At 37.5% G+C, this 18,471-nt stretch overlaps 1 protein-coding gene across 3 annotated transcripts in view; it reads left to right on the top strand.

The window, feature by feature from the left end:
• LOC145673925 (uncharacterized) overlaps positions 1-18,471 on the top strand; it is a 1,349,238-nt gene that overhangs the window by 765,695 nt on the left and 565,072 nt on the right. Inside the window, exon 1 of one of the 3 annotated variants that reach the window (XM_081743739.1) lies at positions 9,435-9,518. The exons of the other annotated variants lie outside the window; for them this stretch is intronic. Coding sequence (XP_081599865.1) covers positions 9,450-9,518 — 69 coding nt within the window. The 5' untranslated portion in view covers positions 9,435-9,449. Of the gene's footprint in view, positions 1-9,434; positions 9,519-18,471 lie in introns of those variants that run through there. 3 annotated transcript variants of the gene reach the window in all.

The following is an 18,471-nucleotide window of genomic DNA, read 5'->3' as shown; positions in this document are numbered from 1 at the left end:
AGCAACAGAATCTGGGGTTTTATATATTCCACATCTTAATGTGGTCTTTAACCCTTGAAGCGCGCTGAGTTTCTCCCTACCTAAAGCATGTAAAATTTGGTCATGATTATTTCAGGAACTTCTGTACGTAAAACATTGTAATTTTGGATAAATGTTTTAATGACCAGTCTCAAGAGAATAACTGATCAGTTTTATAGATATCCCGTTTCATTTTTCATTGGACTTTGATCAATTAAATTTGACAACAACACAATAACATTGTCTGCTGCTCGCATGGAAAACAATCGAATTGTTATTCTCTCTCTCCTTCCTCGCGTTGTTCTGTCTCCCTACCCGAAATCCTTATCAGAATTTTATTTTTCTTTACAGGTTTTTGAAGTACTATATTATTCAGTCATTTTCTCCCTCGAATCTGAAAACAAGTTGCAGCCAGCCCAAAGTTGTTTTGAGCCCTCCCGCAAAATTCGCAAATAGATCTCTTCTTTCCATCTTTCTCTTACTCTTTGTGGGCCCCCGGAGCCTGTGGACACTCCTGCACGCCTCTGGGGCCGTTTCATACATGGCAAATTAATTAATGGGACAATATTGACAAATATCAAAGCCATACGAATAAATATTACTTCTAGGGTCCCTAATAGTAGACTTTTTTTTTACTGAAATGGGCTCACGACTCATTTTTGTTTTATTTACCTTTTGTGTGGTGTTTTGTTTATGTAATACAGTGAACCTGTTTGATGCTTCATTTATAATTTCATGTTCGTATTGTATATGGAGTAAGAAAAGTTTGTCTTAAAGTGCCTCCCTCCAACGGCGGGGAGCTTCCCTGGAGGGGCAATTGCCCCTCCTGCCCCCACAACTTACGGCCCTGGTTGAGGCACAGATAATGTTTCTTACAGCACAAGCATAACCGTCATGTGATTGGAAAAAGAACCAAATTGTCTCCTTACTAATTTCCACATTTCTTTTTAAAATAGGAAAAGTAAAATGTTTGTAATATTCCGAATTATAATGAAACAACGAAGTACTGAAGCAGGCTGCTTTCTGAAAGAAAAAAAATCAGTCTAAGTCCGTTCACAGTAAAAGCAAGTGAAGAATGTGTTCAATCTAAGCACAGTAAGATACAATATTATTGGGTCTGAATTCATTTGTTCAATCACTAATTTCATCTTGTACAGCCTGGTTCAAAAATATCTGGTCACTCTCATAACTCTTTGACATCCATCAATCTTATTCATGATGGAGTGAGTAACACAATGAAAATCTCTTTTGGACAACTGAGATCTTCAAGCTGTAGCATTTTAATTTCATACATACTGCTGATTAAATATAGTTTTTGAATGACTAGTCGGTGACCAGTCTTTTCAAGTGACAGTACATTGAGAAAAATCCGTTATTCGGACAGCGGTATATTGTACAAATAGACGAAATCCGAATGTTTACTATGGAAATCTATACGGAGCACACATTATCCATATGCTACATAGTACTGCCTTTTTCATCTTAGATGTTCCATCATGTCGCTTCAGGATGTCTGACATCTAACAGTTTTTCGTATGTTACATATATATATATATATATATATATATATATATATATATATATATATATATATATATATATATATATATATATATATATATATACGTATATTACATACTTCAGCTATATGTTATATACGTCAATCAGTATGTGAGATTTTTACCGCCTATATACAGTTCTTTTCTTCATACGAAAAGTGAGTGTAAATGGAACACTTATACAGAAAGTATTATAAAGCTTACGTTTTCAGTTATATGTTTTCTTCAGTATGTTACATAATATAGTCTTACGTTAAGTCCAAAAAAACTACAGGATTTTCGCATGTAACCTACGTTTTTACGTACGCCATACGTTTTTCTCTGTGTAGGAGTAAAGAAAGTTCTGATCTTGGCACATAATGAGTTCGAAATTTCAACGGATTTCTATGGTCAAAGGCCTTACATGTAAAAAACGTTATTTTTGAATTCCACCCATCAACTTATCCAAATTTATGTAGGCTACACCATTCGATTTACCAAATCCAAATTTTAAACTTTACGGTTTTTTTTTTTTTTTTTTTTTTTTTTTTACGAAATTCACTATGTAGGCCTATATATTAAATTTTCCTCCCACCTCAAAACTACAGGTAGTGTATTGAGGGCAGACAATAGAAGACAGCGATTTTCCCCAAAACGGATCTGCTTGTGTGTCTTCCATAACGACTAGGATCACACAAGAGGGATTTATAATTTTGTAATATTAGAAGGTGCATCCGCTACTTCACACAATAATTCTTGAACGAAGGCGAATTTTTGCAGTAGACAGCTAGAGCCATTATCGCGATTGAGTTTGTTAATGGAGGAATTCACCAACTAAAAGTGGTAGAAATCAACTTTTTTGTTTTCAATTATAATGTTGATCACTATAGATCAAAAACTGTAATAGATAGATAGAAGTGGTTTCGTGGAATCGAGCGTCTCAAGAATACATTCTTCTGCATCCCTAACTCTTTACTAAAACCGGAAGTAATAGAAGTCCACTACAATGTCTGGTCTTATTAGTGATCTATATAATCAGATACGATAACAGAAACCGAGAAGCGATTTTGTTAGAATCGATTTAGTTCTCTAAGAATAGGTAGCATCTTCTCTCTGAACCTTCTATTCAAACAGAAAGTAGCAGAAATAAACTAGTTCTGGTTTTCACGTTGACCAATATAGAGTAAAAACGGTCATAAACATAAAGAAATGGTTTCCTGTAGTCATTTAACCATCCCAAGAATATATTCTATACTCTAATCTCTCTACTAAACCTCGAAGGTTGGAAATCTAATATCACTTCCAGCTTCAATCTTAATTAGAAAATATCGCGTGATCCCCTTTAATGTCATCTTCAGAGTTTATTTCTTCAATATAGCATAATTTATTTCCGTCAAAAAATTCAGCGGTGATTTTTCTAGTGATTTTCTTGGAAATGGTTCTACTAATTGTATGAATAAATGCTAAAGAAATTGAATTTTTAGAATAAGTGTAGTATTTCATACTTGACCCTTTAGTGTGGCCCAACTTCTTTTTTATGAAGGACCCAGAAATGATATTACACTGGTGAGGTAAGTAGTGTTGTCAAGAGACGAGAAATGTCTCGTTTCATCTCGAAAATGAGGCAAGAAGTAATTTTTAAATTCGAGGCAAGGCGAGAAATTTTGTTTTCGAGACGAGAATCGAGATGAGACGAGATATTTCTCGAGTCTTGTGGGAAACAGTATTTCACTAAAATATTAGATCGCAAACACGTTTCTAGTGTTACATGATGCATAGTATAATCCTTACAAAGCCTATTACAAACAGTAAATTAAACACGAAGTCCTGAGAGACTGAGTGGCAATTTGGACAGTACATAAAATTTGTGACGTAAGGTACAACTAAGAAAGTTTTTTTGGGGGGGATTCGACAGGGAAGGGTGGAAAAGAGGTGGAAAGTGCTTTCATAAAGTGACCATACTTCCGATTAAATTTAGGGTTGAAATTTTGGTATTTATATTTGCCATTTTAATTTGATACATGTTTCAGCGTTTTTTTTAAATATATATTTTAGCAAAAAGAGGAAGGAAAGAGGTTGAAATGAAAAAAGGGTGGAGATTGCAATTATAATAATAATATGTAGATGTCTCTGAACCTCTGGAGGTTAGAAACATAATTTGGTATTTGAACTTCTCATTGAAAATAATTAGATACGTATATCAGTGTTTTTTTCATAATTGGCCTTGAAGGGAACAGAAGAGGCGGAAAGGAAAATGGGTGGGAATTACAATGATTATTATAATACGTTCAATCCTTTAAGGTTAGAGACTTCAAATTTGGTATTTGGACTTCATATTTAAAATAATTTCACACTTGTTTCAGCGTTTTCTGATATTTTAGTAAAAAGGGCAAGAAAAGAGACGGAAAGGAAAATGAGGTGCGAGGATTGTTATTATATAAGGTTAAAAACATGCAATTTGCTATTTCAACGTCTCATTTAAAATAATTCGATAGGTATTTAAGGGCTATTTTTATATATGGCCTAGGAGGGAAGAAAAATGGGTGGGAATCACAATTATTATAATGAGGTATTCATATCTCAGGATCCTGAGAGGTTAGAGACATGAAACTTGGTGCTGAAATTGAAATTTGGTGTGACTGGAAGTTTATGAAGTGCAAAGCCATAGGCCAAACAAACTAGAAGGTCTGGTGCCGAAGCCTCCTGGTACTTGAACTGAAATTCGGTGTATCTTAGGATATCATAATTTGAGAGACATGAAACCTGATATTGGATCCTTAAGTACTGCAAACACTATTGGGTATGTGTTCAAAGTATTCTCCCTTTTACGAAAATGTGTTCATACATCTCCACCTCTGAAGTAAATGTATAGAGGGAAATGCTTATATTAATTCGGTTTACATGCATTATTATTATAATTTACATTTAGTGTAAATCCAGAAAATATAAGAAATAATTACAAAATTTGCAGGTCACATCTGAGAAAGCTGTCTTGCTTCGACTAAATTTAAATATCAGGGGTTTCAACCGTTCCTATTTTACCCATGTTCCTCTTATTCCGCTACTCGATTTGTGACCCAGGAAATCGAGGTGGATAACAAAAAAAAAAAAAAAAAAAAAAAAAAAAAAAAAAAAAAAAGGAAATGAAATGAAATCTTTGAGTTTTACGTCCCACGGTTATGCCGGTTAGGCTAAAGGAGACGGTGATGATGAGTAATGAATGGAATGGTGGAATGAAGAAAGTGGGAGGAAACGAGAGATCCCCGAGAAACCCACGCACACGGTGTTTGTCCACCACAAAGTTCACTTGGCGGGGCTGAGATCGAACCGTGGACCCCAAGCACCAGAGGTGAACGCTCTACTACTGAGCCACCGCGGCCCCAAGGTGGATAACAAATATCTAATTTTGACAATAAACACACACACAAATATTCCCGGGGTGCGACTGTTTAGTGGTAGACCATTCACCTCTAGTGCTCAGGGTTCCTGGTTCTATCTCGGAAATTTTGAGTTTGTGATGGGAAACATTGTATCGGTGTTTTCTTTGCGTTCTCCCATTGTCTCCCACATTCTCATTCTACTGATTCTTTCACGACTATTCACTTTCATTAACCATTCGCCTTCTTTAACATAAACGGTATAATCGTGAAACGTAAAGCAAAAAGTTTTATTTAATTCCAAACACTTTTTATAACATGTAGCGAATAAATTAGTCTACTGTTCGAAATCTTGTGAAACTCTAAATTCCTTACAAAGTATTTTTTGCTGCCAGCTCCATTGGATAATGCTTTAGTTGAGTCGATCTTTTCAATCATGAGAAATCTGAGAATGATGTACGCAACAAATTTCACATGGTCTTACTGGAGTCTCAATTAATTTTGGAAACAAAATTTCTGCTTACTTGTATAGAATTTTTAGGATGCAAAAACCGGAAGGAACTGTTCGGTCAGCAAATAGTACACAAATAGAAGTATAATTTTCAAGGAGAAAAATGAAAAAAAAAATGTAAAAGGCATTTTTCTACCGGATGCTTGTGTACAGTATATTTTAGATGTTTTCTCTCAGTTTTGAACCAAGAATGTCCTGACTTTCCACTTTGAAAAGTTTGTAATCCTGTATAATAAACAAGCTTATATATATTTGCAGGCCACATCAACAAAAGTGCGATGTGCAATGACAAACAGAAGTGTAATTTTGTGTTAGAACACTAAATTTATTGAAATTATTTGTTAAGTGCGATTGAAACATTCAACGTTAAGTCTGGTGGGAAACTACCCTTTATAATTAAACCAATAGATGGACCGAGATCAGGAGTACGACGTCACAAACTCCGTGCATGTTCAGAAAACGGACTAGGAAGGCGAGTGAGTCAGAAGACAACGTGATGTTGAATAGGACCGTTTGAAAGTGCGACATAGATAACACACAATTCCGAGTTATTTTCCTTTACGAGTTCATAATGGTTCACTTTACACATCTAACCTTAAAAAGTGCCGTTGAGCCGGGCCTGGTGAATGGATTCACCATACGCGGTTGATTTATAAAATTTCGTGCTGGTGGCATTAACAAATGAGTCCTCGCCTGCCGAACACCAAAATGTTCTGATAAGCTCTTCAGGAACAGCGTGGAAACATACTCTTGGAAAAGTGTTTGTGCCATTGTAGACGAGTTAGATATAGATTGTATCACTGCCATTCGGCATCTCAGCGCTATCGCTTAAACTTTAGCCTCATGGGTGCTATATAAATCAGCAGCACTAATAAAGATTTTAGTTAATCGAGTGTACGTAATAACCAGGAAAATTTCCTGCTTCGGATTGTCACTTCTGGTACGAGGATTGTAAACGGTACGGACAGTGAATCGTGGTTAACGTCCAGAATGGTTTCAAAACAATCCCTTCAAGCAGATCTCAAAAACAAGTAGGTGTTGTTGCTAGTGTGGTGGCCAATATTGTGAGCGATCTATCTTGTCTTTCTTCGTCTAGGCAACATTATTACTGTGGATTGTTCTAGTGCTGGACTTCCTGAATGCTCTGTAAATATCCAGCAATGATGAACATGATGTCTCCATGTTCCAAGAAAATGTATTCTCAGATGTCGCTCAAAGGACAATATAGTCGCTCCATGAGTTGCAGCATAAAACTTTTCCTCACCAACCGTGTCCTCCTGATGCCTCTCCACCGATTGCCACCACTTCTTGTCAGGAAAGAACTTCCCTGATGACTGGGCAACGCGCCATTGAGGATTTCTCGCATCGCAGAATTCCAGTAGCGTAGTTAGGATATGGGATAGGGGGAGGGGCGGTGAGGCGTCCACTAAAATTTTGAGGGGCATGTTCGTGTCACACTACCGTAGTGCGTTCAATTTCAAGGTTCTCCGACCGCGAATCGAACCCGAAACCTCGTGGCCCTAAAATGCACATGGTAGAACTAGACCAGCGAGTTGAGTTGAATTTGAGTTTAACGTCCCGTTCAGCAGCGAGGCTATATGGGACGTGGACCTACTGATTAACGTAGAATCCAAACCACATGCTCTCCCGCCGAGAATCGAATCCGGGTCTCCCGTGCCAGAGCTAGACCAGCGATGTTATATATATATATATATATATATATATATATATATATATATATATATATATATATATATATATATATATATATATATATCTGTGTGTGTGTGTATCGCGCGGCCAGGGTTCAATTGTCATTTCGTTGATTTAGCATTAGATATGTCCTGGTTTCGAAACCCTTATATATGACTTACACAAACTATATTTTTCTAGTGTACAACTCAAAACTAGTGATATCTTTCTAGTGGTGTTCTATCTAGGGTTATCTGAAGTTTCTGTTGCACTTGAATGTTTTGTAGCACAAAGTGTTTACTCGACCTGTACTGATTTTCATTATTTCAGTTAGTAGTAACATGATCGCTACTAAGAAGGGAGATCTGTATTTCCCTATATTTCCGCCACTGCAGGTTACAGACTTGTTTCGGGTTGGAATCTAATTGTTAGCAGAGAGGTGGCAAAAGTATGTGACTACAACCACAGATTAGCTTGAATAAATAAGTTTTGGTTTTCTTGCCTTTGAAAGTGATACACGCAGACATTTCAATCGCACCAAGCCAATACTTGAAAGAAGCAGCCTTTCGTTTTGCTTACACATGCATTTCAAATTCTCGTCGATTTTTCCAGTACTTTTTGAGAACATCTCTGACGGGAAGGTTTTTTCGGAAGCCGAGAGTAAGATGTTCGTCTTCTTACTTTCGAACCTTCTATATCGCTCAAGTTGCCAAATATAAGTTAACATTTACATAAACAATGTGCACAAAAATCGGTGCCGCACACGTTGTTTTCTCTACTTCGAAACTCTGAGACTTAACAAAAGCAATACATGTGTAACAAAACTTGCCCGCGCACTCGCAAAATAACAAGCACAATCGTTAAGAATAATAAATAATAATAAAAAGAATGAAAAAGAAAAATATCGCAAGAGAAGAGTATGACTCGTTGTTCTCTGGATTGGGAATAGCACAGAAGGCGACAGAATGTCTCCAAAACGAACTGTCAGTATTTCAAACTTATACCTCCCCGTAACACACACTAAAGAAAGACTAAACAAAATTTAATTGAGTTGTTTTATGAAAGAAATACAAGACATTTCTTTCAGTCGATTGTTTTAGCAGTCGCATTTGTTGAACCAAAATCTACAGCTATAGCTGGTGTGGGTGTATTATACAGCATAAAACATGAAACAAAAAAGTGTTGAGAAGTATATACATATACGTTGACACGTGTCTTGAGTTACAATGAACGTGACGGAAGGTGGGAGAAAAATGCGTCTGCTCGGGCTACCAGAGACGAGTCTTATAGCATAATTGTCAAATTTAATCGACCAAAATCAACTGTGAAACTGTGAAACTCATAGGCTATCTATAAAACTGATCAGTCATTTTCTTGAGATTGGCCATTGAAAAACTTATCCAAAATTACAATGTTCTACGTACATTAGTTTCTGAAATAATCATGACCAAATTTCACATGCTTTTAGATAGGGAGAAACACAGCGCACTCCAAGGGTTAGAGACCGCCTTAAACAATTTTCACAGCCAACTTTCAACTCGTTACGAGTTTTGTCCCCCTACCCTTGCCCACTTCTGCACCCTTCAGTTACAACACACTAATGATAACAACCGATATTTGTAGCATTCCTGTCTCTTCCCTATGACATAGTTTTTCACTTGCTTTCCATTTAATTATTGCTTGAAATAATGCTTCTTTTGTAACACTATGACCAGCAACGTTGTTTTTTTTTTCAGTTATCATTAGGACAACTACCGGTGTAGAGCCAAAACTACTGATCCGATTTTTAAAATTCCAACACTTTAGAATAAAAAAAAAGCAATCAATTGCAGCAACTTTACTTTTTTAACATCTTGTTGATATCTTCACTCATACCAAAGTTGGGCTATGATATGGGACTTTTGTTACACCCTGTATATTCCTCATAAGAAAAACAAGTATGCTTTCTCTTCTGCGATTTTTATATTTAATGGACCGTGTGGTTATCTTCCAGTGCAATTTTTGACACGCCCAATAAGAAAGAAAATTATAGATTAAGTGAGAAGGAGGAGAAGGAATCGTATGTGTTAAGAGTTACGTTGGCAGCCGCATACTTTCCATGTGTATATCCATGTTTCATTGTTTCCGGGTCACAGACCAGACTGGATCACTGCGGGTCACGAGTCAGACCGGACCGGATCACTTTTTGTCACGTGTCTGTCTGGGTCATCAGTTTTGGTATGTCACGGATCACGAAGTTGGAAGTCAGAAAGTTGCGCTTCAAAGGATAGCACTCACAAGGTTGCACAATGTAGTGAAAAATGATTATGCTAAATGTACCACAGAAACCCATGCAAGAAAGTAATTAAAGGAGGAAGACCAAATAGGAAGAACACCTGCGAGGTAAGTACTAGAGGAAATGTTGGTAGTAGAGAGGTATACAACCTTTCACTGAAAATCTTCTGCACCAATACGATATTTAAAATATAGGGCAGGCCTTAAGTCACTTGACAAAAATGCATTTGAAATGATTTTTACGAGGGAAGGCCCAGTCTCCTATGTTTTAGAAATGCAAAGAAACATTTATTTTCAATATACTTTTTACATCATTCTGAAACTTGAACATTTATCTATTTTCGTTCATAATAGCCATTTTGGTCGATTTATTTTTGTATGTGTTGTTTATTTTAAAACTATTGTTTGGTTTAATTACAACTACAAGAGTTTATAATTTTAACTATCTTAAAATAGGACAAGGGCTGCAACTATTTTTGGATTTTAGCATTAATACTTGTACAATCGCATATTAGGCAGTTAATAATCTAATTGTGTATATTTGTTAAAAATATGGTTTAGTTGCTGCAAGGACTCTCGTTTTGTTCATGCATGCAGTGGAAAATGATATTTAATGTATTTTTGGCTCGAAATTATTAGGGTATGGTGTTGAGAGGCCAAAAAACTTTGTGAGTTGAGTTGATTTTGAGTTTAACGTCCCTTTCATCAGCGAGGCTATATGAGACGAAACCACTGATTAACGTGGAATCCGAACCACCTGCGCCCATGCAATTCCGATTCCATGTTAAGCCGTAGCCCACGTCTCGTATAGCCTCGCTGCTGAAATAGACGCTGAGCTCAAATCCAATCCAGAGCTCTTTCGTGGCTAAGCGATTATTGTATGCACCTTTTCCGTGGGAGACCCGGGTTCGATTTCCCGCGGGAGCTCATGTGGTTCGGTCCCGTCTTATATAGATTCGCTGCTGAAAGGGACGTTAAACTCAAAGCCAACTCAACTCCAATCCAATCATTAACTTTTTGAGAGTGTCACTATTGTTGGTATCTCATTTCTTGGAGACCTAACACAATCATTCCTATTACATAGTTTCATTCATGCATTTTGTAGCATCTCTTGATCTGTAGCAAACGACTCAATCATGATCCTGTCGTAACGTATAATGCAGTCATGTATACACGACTCCAAAAGTGCATTACCACCTGCAATTCTCGTTTTCCTGCAATAGCAGGCAACCCAAAAAGCTCGGCGGTTGGGTTGGTTCCGAATTCAAAAGGCGTTGGACCAAACCTCAATTTTGTTAAAAATATATCAGTGTGGCAAACTGGAAAATAAGGAAATAAAACAAATTGTTTTGAATGACAATTTTATTATCGTGACGGAGTTGGATGACATCAAAACTTACAAAATGATCTTACTTAAGCAGTTCAAAAAAGATGAATGGCAAAAGACACCAAACATTTCTCTCCTTCTCCCCCCCCCCAAAAAACAGAATTTTAAAAAAGAAAAAGTTATATAAAGTAAAGGTTTAATATAAAAGACTCACCCAAAATTTTGAAAATTGACACGCGAAAGGCAAGAATAACTGAACCCAAGTGAATAAAATTGTGCACAGATATTGCAGACGTAAAAAGTGGGAATACAGGCTTCATATTTTATTGAAAAAAAACGGTAGGGTGGGGCAAGTACCCCTCCAAACCCTTGATCACGAGATATCAAAAATGCTTGTAACAGTATGTCAGATGTGTGTAAAGGACATGAACAATTGTAACGAAACTTTTTCTATGGACAACACGTAAAAAATAAAGGAATACGAGGTTTTAATGTTCTGCGGAAAACAGTTTTAGGGGGCAAAAACCCCCACGAAAAATTTTGAAATTTGAGGTCCGAAAGGTAAGAAGAAGTGAACCGAACTGAATGAAATTCTGCACAGATATTACAAACATAAAATGAGGGAATACGGGTTTCTTATTTTCCTTTAAAAAACGGCTGGGTAGGGCGCGGACTCCTCCAAACATTTGATCATGAAATATCAAACGTACTAGTAACAAATGTCAGATGGGTGTAAAGGACATGAAGAATTACAACGAAACTTTTTGTATGGACAATACGCAGAAAATAAAGGAATACGTTTTTTTATTATTATTTTCTGCTGAAAGACAGTTTTATAGGGTAAAAGAAACCACCCCAAAATTTTAAAGTTGACGCGAGAAAGATAAGAAGAAGTGAACCGAAGTAAGTGAAATATTGCAAAGATGTCGTAGGTTTAAAATGAGGAAATACGGGAGTAGTAATGGCGTTACTATAGGACACTTTTTGGCCCCTGGGTCCCTGCCTCAGGACCCATGGTCCCTGGCCCGGGGTCAATGACCTAGGGGTACCTAGGACCACCCCCTAAAATTTGGCAGGGGTACATAGGACCACCCCCAGGACCCATGGTCCCTGGCCCGTGTCAATGACCTAGGGGTACTTAGGACCTCCCCTCTAGATTTTGGCAGGGGTACATAGGACCATCCCCTTAAATTTTGGAAATTGCCAAATCTAAAAATTGGGTGTGGTAGCCTAGGACCATAGTATGTACCTCTATCAGTATTGGGTGTCTATGTCGTTCCCTTTCATGGGTAAAAAATTGCCAAAAATTCAAATTTCGGGGTTTTTTTTACCTAATTTATCCCCTTTGATGAGGTATTATTACCCTATATGGTTATATGGGCGTATACAGGGATTCATTACCTTTCATAAGACATGGGTATATTGGTGCACCCCTTTAAATTTTTGGGAGGTGTATCTTGGCCCACCCATCAATTTTTGGAAATTGCCCAATTTAAACATTTTGGTACAATAGTATAGAACCCTAGTATGTATTACTGTAAATTTGGGTGGTCCACTTCGTTCCCTTTTTAGGGGTACAAAATTGACAAAATTTTAGTACAACCACATGTTTGGTTTTTTGGCTCATTTTATTCCCTTGGATGAGGTCCTATTACCTTATATAGTTATATGGGTGTATACAGGTGTTTATTTTCTATTGTAAGACATAGGTACATTTGTGCACCCCTTTAAAAATTTGGCAGGAGTGCCTTGGCCCACCCCTTAAATTTTGGAAATTGCCCAATTTAAACATTTGGTATAATAGTATAAAACCCTAATATAGATCACTATAAATTTCGGTGGTCTATCTCGTTTCCTTCCAGGGGTACAAAATTGCCAAAATATAAACGTAAGCAATACGTTGTATCACGTGTTTGGGTTTTGACCTAATTCATTTCCTTGGATGAGATCCTATTACCTTATATGGTTATATGGCCATGTATAGGAGTCCATTCCCTATTATGAAACATGAGTACATATGTGCACACCCTTGAAATTTTTGGGAATGGTACCTTGGCCCGCCCCTTAAGTTTTAGAAATTGCCAAATTTAAACATTTGGTATCATAGTACTGGACCCTAATATATATTACTACAAAATTTGGGTGATCCACCTTGTTCCCTTTTAGGGGGCATTTCGTTCCCTTTTAGGGGTACAAAATTGCCAAAATATAAACGTAAGCATTACGTTGTACCACGTGTTTGGTTTTTGACCTAATTCATTTCCTTGGATGAGATCCTATTACCTTACATGGTTATATGGCCATGTATAGGAGTCCATTCCCTATTATGAAACATAAGTACATATGTGCACCCCCGGGAATGGTACCTTGGCCCGCCCCTTAAGTTTTAGAAATTGCCAAATTTAAACATTTGGTATCATAGTACTGGACCCTAATATATATTACTACAAAATTTGGGTGGTCCACCTCGTTCCCTTTTAGGGGGCATTTTGTTCCGCTTTAGGAGTGAACATGGATACCTTGGAATCGTCCCGAGTTTGATTCTTGGAAATGTTGAATTTAACGTCCCCGCGAAAACGGTGAGAAATGATAGGACGAAACATGAACTTACTTGACTGAGGATTGAAGCAGGGACGTCATACAGTAGAGACAAGCGCTAAGCGACCGTACACGTGTATTGATTACTATGCAATGGTCCCGAGTTTGATTCTAGGTGTTAGTTTCAGGAAATGTTATCGTCCCACTTGAAACGATGATGAGAAATGAGAAAACATCATAAACTTACTTGCTTGCGGATTGAAGCAGAGATATTACACATCAGAAAAAAAAACGCTGAGCCACCATGCCAACTTCAGTGCGAGCAGTTTTGCGTATGAAAAGAACATGAACAGATTATGTTACATTACTACATATTTCTGCTCGTTGTTACGCATAGAAGTTTGTTATTGTGAAATTGCAGAATCTGCTTATACTACATCAGCATTTTTTCTCAGCTGACGGACTTTTAATGCTCAAGTTTACATTTATGTCAAAGACAGTTTCGTAACATATCGATGAGTGTTACATTTTTCAATCAAGTTTAAGGAAAATGAATCACATTTTAGATGTGGTAATTTGAATGTCGTAAGAAACTAACGAGTCAACGGTATGATGTCATGATCAAAATTGCGATACTAGATGTCGTAACGATTGATGTGTAAGGAGAAAAACGTGAATAATGTCACAACCAATCAGATTGCTTCTTACATCACGTTTCGGCTCATGATACATGATGAAAGCTGTGTTTTCATTGGTTCTCCGTGATGTCATTGATTCATTTCCTCGTTTCTGATTGGCTGATAGTGATGTCACTTTATAGTTGAACACGTTTTAGACCTAAATAAATTTCTTAATTTCATTTTTGAAGTCCTACTTCCACGAAGATCTTGAATGAACGTAGGTGTACCTCTAGTGACAGCGTGACTTTACTCCTTGAATTTGAGGTAAGTATCGACCGCGTTTTCTTAACATCAATGGAGTGTTTTTGCATGAGGATAACATTGTTATCACTGTTTTATTTTAACATGATTTATTTAGCAAATGGAAGAATAACCCTCACTTACTTGACCGGGGATCCCACACATTAGAAGTAAGCACGAGAAAATTGTTGATTTTGGTTTTAGCGTCCCTTCAGTAGTGGGGTGCTAGGAATACAGCTTAATGTTGAATCTGAGCGCATACTGGGTGTTGAACCCGGGCCACATCCCACACATTAGAAGTAAGCACGAGAAATTTGTTGATTTTGGTTTTAGCGTCCCTTCAGTAGTGGGGCTAGGAATACAGCTTAATGTTGAATCTGAGCGCATACTGGGTGTTGAACCCGGGCCAGAGGAACGTAACGCTAACCACTTAGCTCAGTTTCTGAAAAGTTACCATTAACGTAAACAAAGAAACTACGCACGAATTTGTTCCCTACAACGTGAGACGTGGACTTGCAGTTTAATGTGGGATCTGATCTCCCGCCGAGAAACGAATTCGAGTCTGTCTTGTCTTAGCTCGAAAAAAGCAAGCACATGAGATGTTGTTTTCGTTTCATGTTCGTCATACGTTTAAAGTTCAGTGTCAGAGGAAAAAAATGCTTACTACAATGATTCTTTCAGTACGCTTAGAAAAACAATTTCATTCATTCTTTTTGTCACTACAGAAACTTAGGTCAGTTACATGATGATGTTGGTCCCGGGTTTGATTTCCAGTATGACGACAATAAAACGTTTCAGTAGTAGAACTATTTGAGATATGATCATTCTTTTAGGATTGATCGTGTAGTCATTTTGATAATGTAGTGATCTCTGAATTCAATTTTAATTCGTGCTTTTTTTTCGTTTTAGATATTTGTTTTCTTTGCCTATTCCTTTTTGCTTACCTTACCTTTTTTCCCTATTTGAATATGGCTACTTCTGGCTTTACTGTCTTGCGAGAAATCAATAGACATTATCGGCGTTTTAATCTTGAAGGACGAATGCTGGAAATTCAAATTAATGCTCCGACCAGTGGCACCGATATTGTGGAGTGGGTTCAGACCTCCTTTCAACAGATGTTGGATTACTTATTGGAAAACGTCGACGAATCATCGATGGTTGGATTATCGATTTTATCCCACGATGAGAAGAACAAACCGTTTTATCTATCTTTCCGGCATGCAAGTAATTTGACACTGGAGACTTTATGGGCATCCTTTGATCGCATCCTTCAAAGTAACGATAGTTTTCTCATGAACGAACCGTTCATTGTCCATTTTCATCATGTGGATGTGCCCCGTGGATTTGGATTGGTGCGTCGAGGTCTTTTATCAAACGACGAATTATTAAAGTGCAAGAAAGGCATTCTACGAGTAAAAAACACCGACAAGAAATGTTTAGCGTATGCAATTGTGATTGCTATTGGTCTAAAGAAATATAAGGATACGAACAAGAAACTGTACAGACAATATCACAACCAGAGCAAGTGTGTTGTTATTCCAGCCGTACATGAACTTTTGTCCAGATCATCAGTGAATTTAGACCATGGGGGATCCGTGGAAGAATTACGACAATTGCAACGCTACTTGACAAATTATAAACTTACCGTATACACTAGCTTTTCCGGAGAAGATATTCTGTATGAAGGGCCTGGTGGCGAAGACAAAATTCCAATCAATTTAATGTGCATCAATTCACATTATGACATCATCACGTCATTAACGGCCGTTTTCTCTACTGTGTATTATTGTGCTGCATGCCACAAAAATATAATAACAGAAATAGACACGTCAAGAACTGTTCGGCCATGTGTGAAAAATGTTTGCAGAAACCGCCATGTAGTAAGACCAATACGGAGAAGCAGTGCCCAGAGTGCAATCGTGAATTTTATGGTGAAACATGTTATACAAATCATCTGACTGTACCATATCATAAGGGCCAACCAATATGCAAGATGGTGAAACAGTGTGCCAAATGTCTACGCATTTATTCGTTTGTCCATACAGGGGAAAGAAAACATGATTGTACTGATTATTTTTGTAATGTGTGCCATAAACACGTTACGTCTACCCACCAATGCTACATGAAGCCTGATACGACTCAATTAAAACCTGGAGTTCCATCAGTGTTACATGCCAAGAAAGCTATGATTGTCTTCTATGATATCGAAGCCACACAGGATACTTTCTTCGATGAAGACACATTCATTCATAAGCCCAATTTACTGGTGGCCCAACAAGTATGTTACAACTGTGTTCAAGATGAAGATATACATCATCCGTGTGAAGTTTGTGGACAGCGAGAACATATTTTTCAAGATGATCCGATCAATGCCTTTCTTGCGTATTTACGTCAACCACGACCCAACATCAAACTTATTGTATCTTTGGCACATAACTGTAAGGGATATGATGGTCATTTTATTCTTAAATCTTTAGTGGAAGAACATGAATTGAAACCTACTTTGATCTTGAACGGAGCAAAAATTTTAAGCATGAAAGTGAATCACTTATCGTTTATTGACTCTTTAAATTTCATGCCAGTGGCTTTAAGTAAATTATCCAAGGCATTTCATTTACCCGCGACCAAAGGATATTTTCCACACTTTTTTAATACTGCTGCAAATCAAACGTATGTGGGAAAATTACCGGACATCCATTATTATGGTGCAGATGAAATGAAAGTGGATGAACGAGAGAAATTCATGACATGGTACAACGAACACCAGAACGATACGTTTATTTTCCAAGAAGAATTGGTAAACTATTGTGTCCAGGACGTCAACGTACTTCGAATGGCTTGTATATCTTTCATGACCACTTTTGAACAAGAAACTCACGTCAATCCTTTCCTGGAGGCTATCACTTTGGCGAGTGCGTGCAATTTAGTATTTCGACGAAATTTCTTAAAACCCAATACTATTAGCATTCTTCCTGCACGAGGATATCGTCACAGAAACAATCAGTCACGGATTGCTTTGCAGTGGCTTGCCTACATGGAAGAAAAAGAGGGTCATTCAATTCTACATGCGGCCAAAGGCAAAGAAGTTTATGTTGCTGGTTTTCATCTGGACGGCTACTACAAAGATCCCGACACTAAAGAGGAACACGTGTATGAATTTGAGGGGTGCAGATTCCATGGATGTCCTCTATGTGTCCCTACAGGCCGTGATCAACCCATTTATGAGAACTCCGAAGAAACGATGAACTATCGCTACGAGAGAACACAGCGTAAAATGAAATTATTACGATCCATGGGATATAAAATACATGAAATGTGGGAATGTGAATTTCGTCAAGTGTTAAATTCCAATCCAGCATTGGCCTCTTCTTTAAGCACACATCCTTATACTAATAAGACACCATTAAATCCAAGAGACAGCTTCTATGGTGGCCGTGTTAATGCCATTAAATTGTATCACGTCGCAAATGAAAATGAAGGCGAAGAAATAAAATTCTTGGATATCGTTTCCCTGTATCCTTATGTGAATAAATGTGGACGGTATCCAATAGGGCATCCACGAATATATCTACAGGGAGATCCAGAAATGGCCGACATTCAAGATGTCAACGGATTGGTCAAGTTGAAGATTTTGCCTAGCAGAAATGTGTTTCATCCAGTGCTGCCATTTCGCTCAAATAAGAAGTTGTTGTTTCCACTTTGTGCTGCCTGTGCCACAGCATTAAATCAAGATTCTGAATGTACACATTCGGACAGTGAACGAAGTCTAACAGGAACATGGGTGTCCTATGAAATTCAAAAAGCCATTGAACTTGGGTATCAAGTCATTGAAATTTACGAAATTTGGGATTACGACATCACCGTATATGATCCAGAAACCAAGACTGGCGGATTATTCAGCGAATACATTAACACATTTTTGAAATCTAAGCTGGAAGCTTCTGGTTGGCCTGCCAATTGCGTCACCGAAGAAGAAAAGCAGCAGTATATTCAAGTGGTACAACAACGGGAAGGCATAACTTTGGATGCAGCAAATATGACAAATTCAGCACGTCGTAGTCTTGCAAAGCTCTGTTTGAATGCCTTCTGGGGACGACTCGCTATAAGAGACAATTTCAGCCAAACGACCATCATTAACGACCCCAAAGAACTGTATCAAAAATTAACTGCTCCAGATATAAAAGTCAACCAAATTTTACCTGTTAACGATTCGATGTTATACCTTTATTGGCAGTATGAAGATGATGTTCCAGTACAAAATCACAATGCTAATGTT

This window comes from Thermobia domestica, chromosome 17 (genome assembly GCF_964235325.1).
Source record: "Thermobia domestica chromosome 17, izTheDome1.hap1.1, whole genome shotgun sequence".
In the NCBI taxonomy this organism is placed as follows: Eukaryota; Metazoa; Arthropoda; class Insecta; order Zygentoma; family Lepismatidae; genus Thermobia; species Thermobia domestica.
This window is presented reverse-complemented; position numbering and strand designations above follow the sequence as displayed.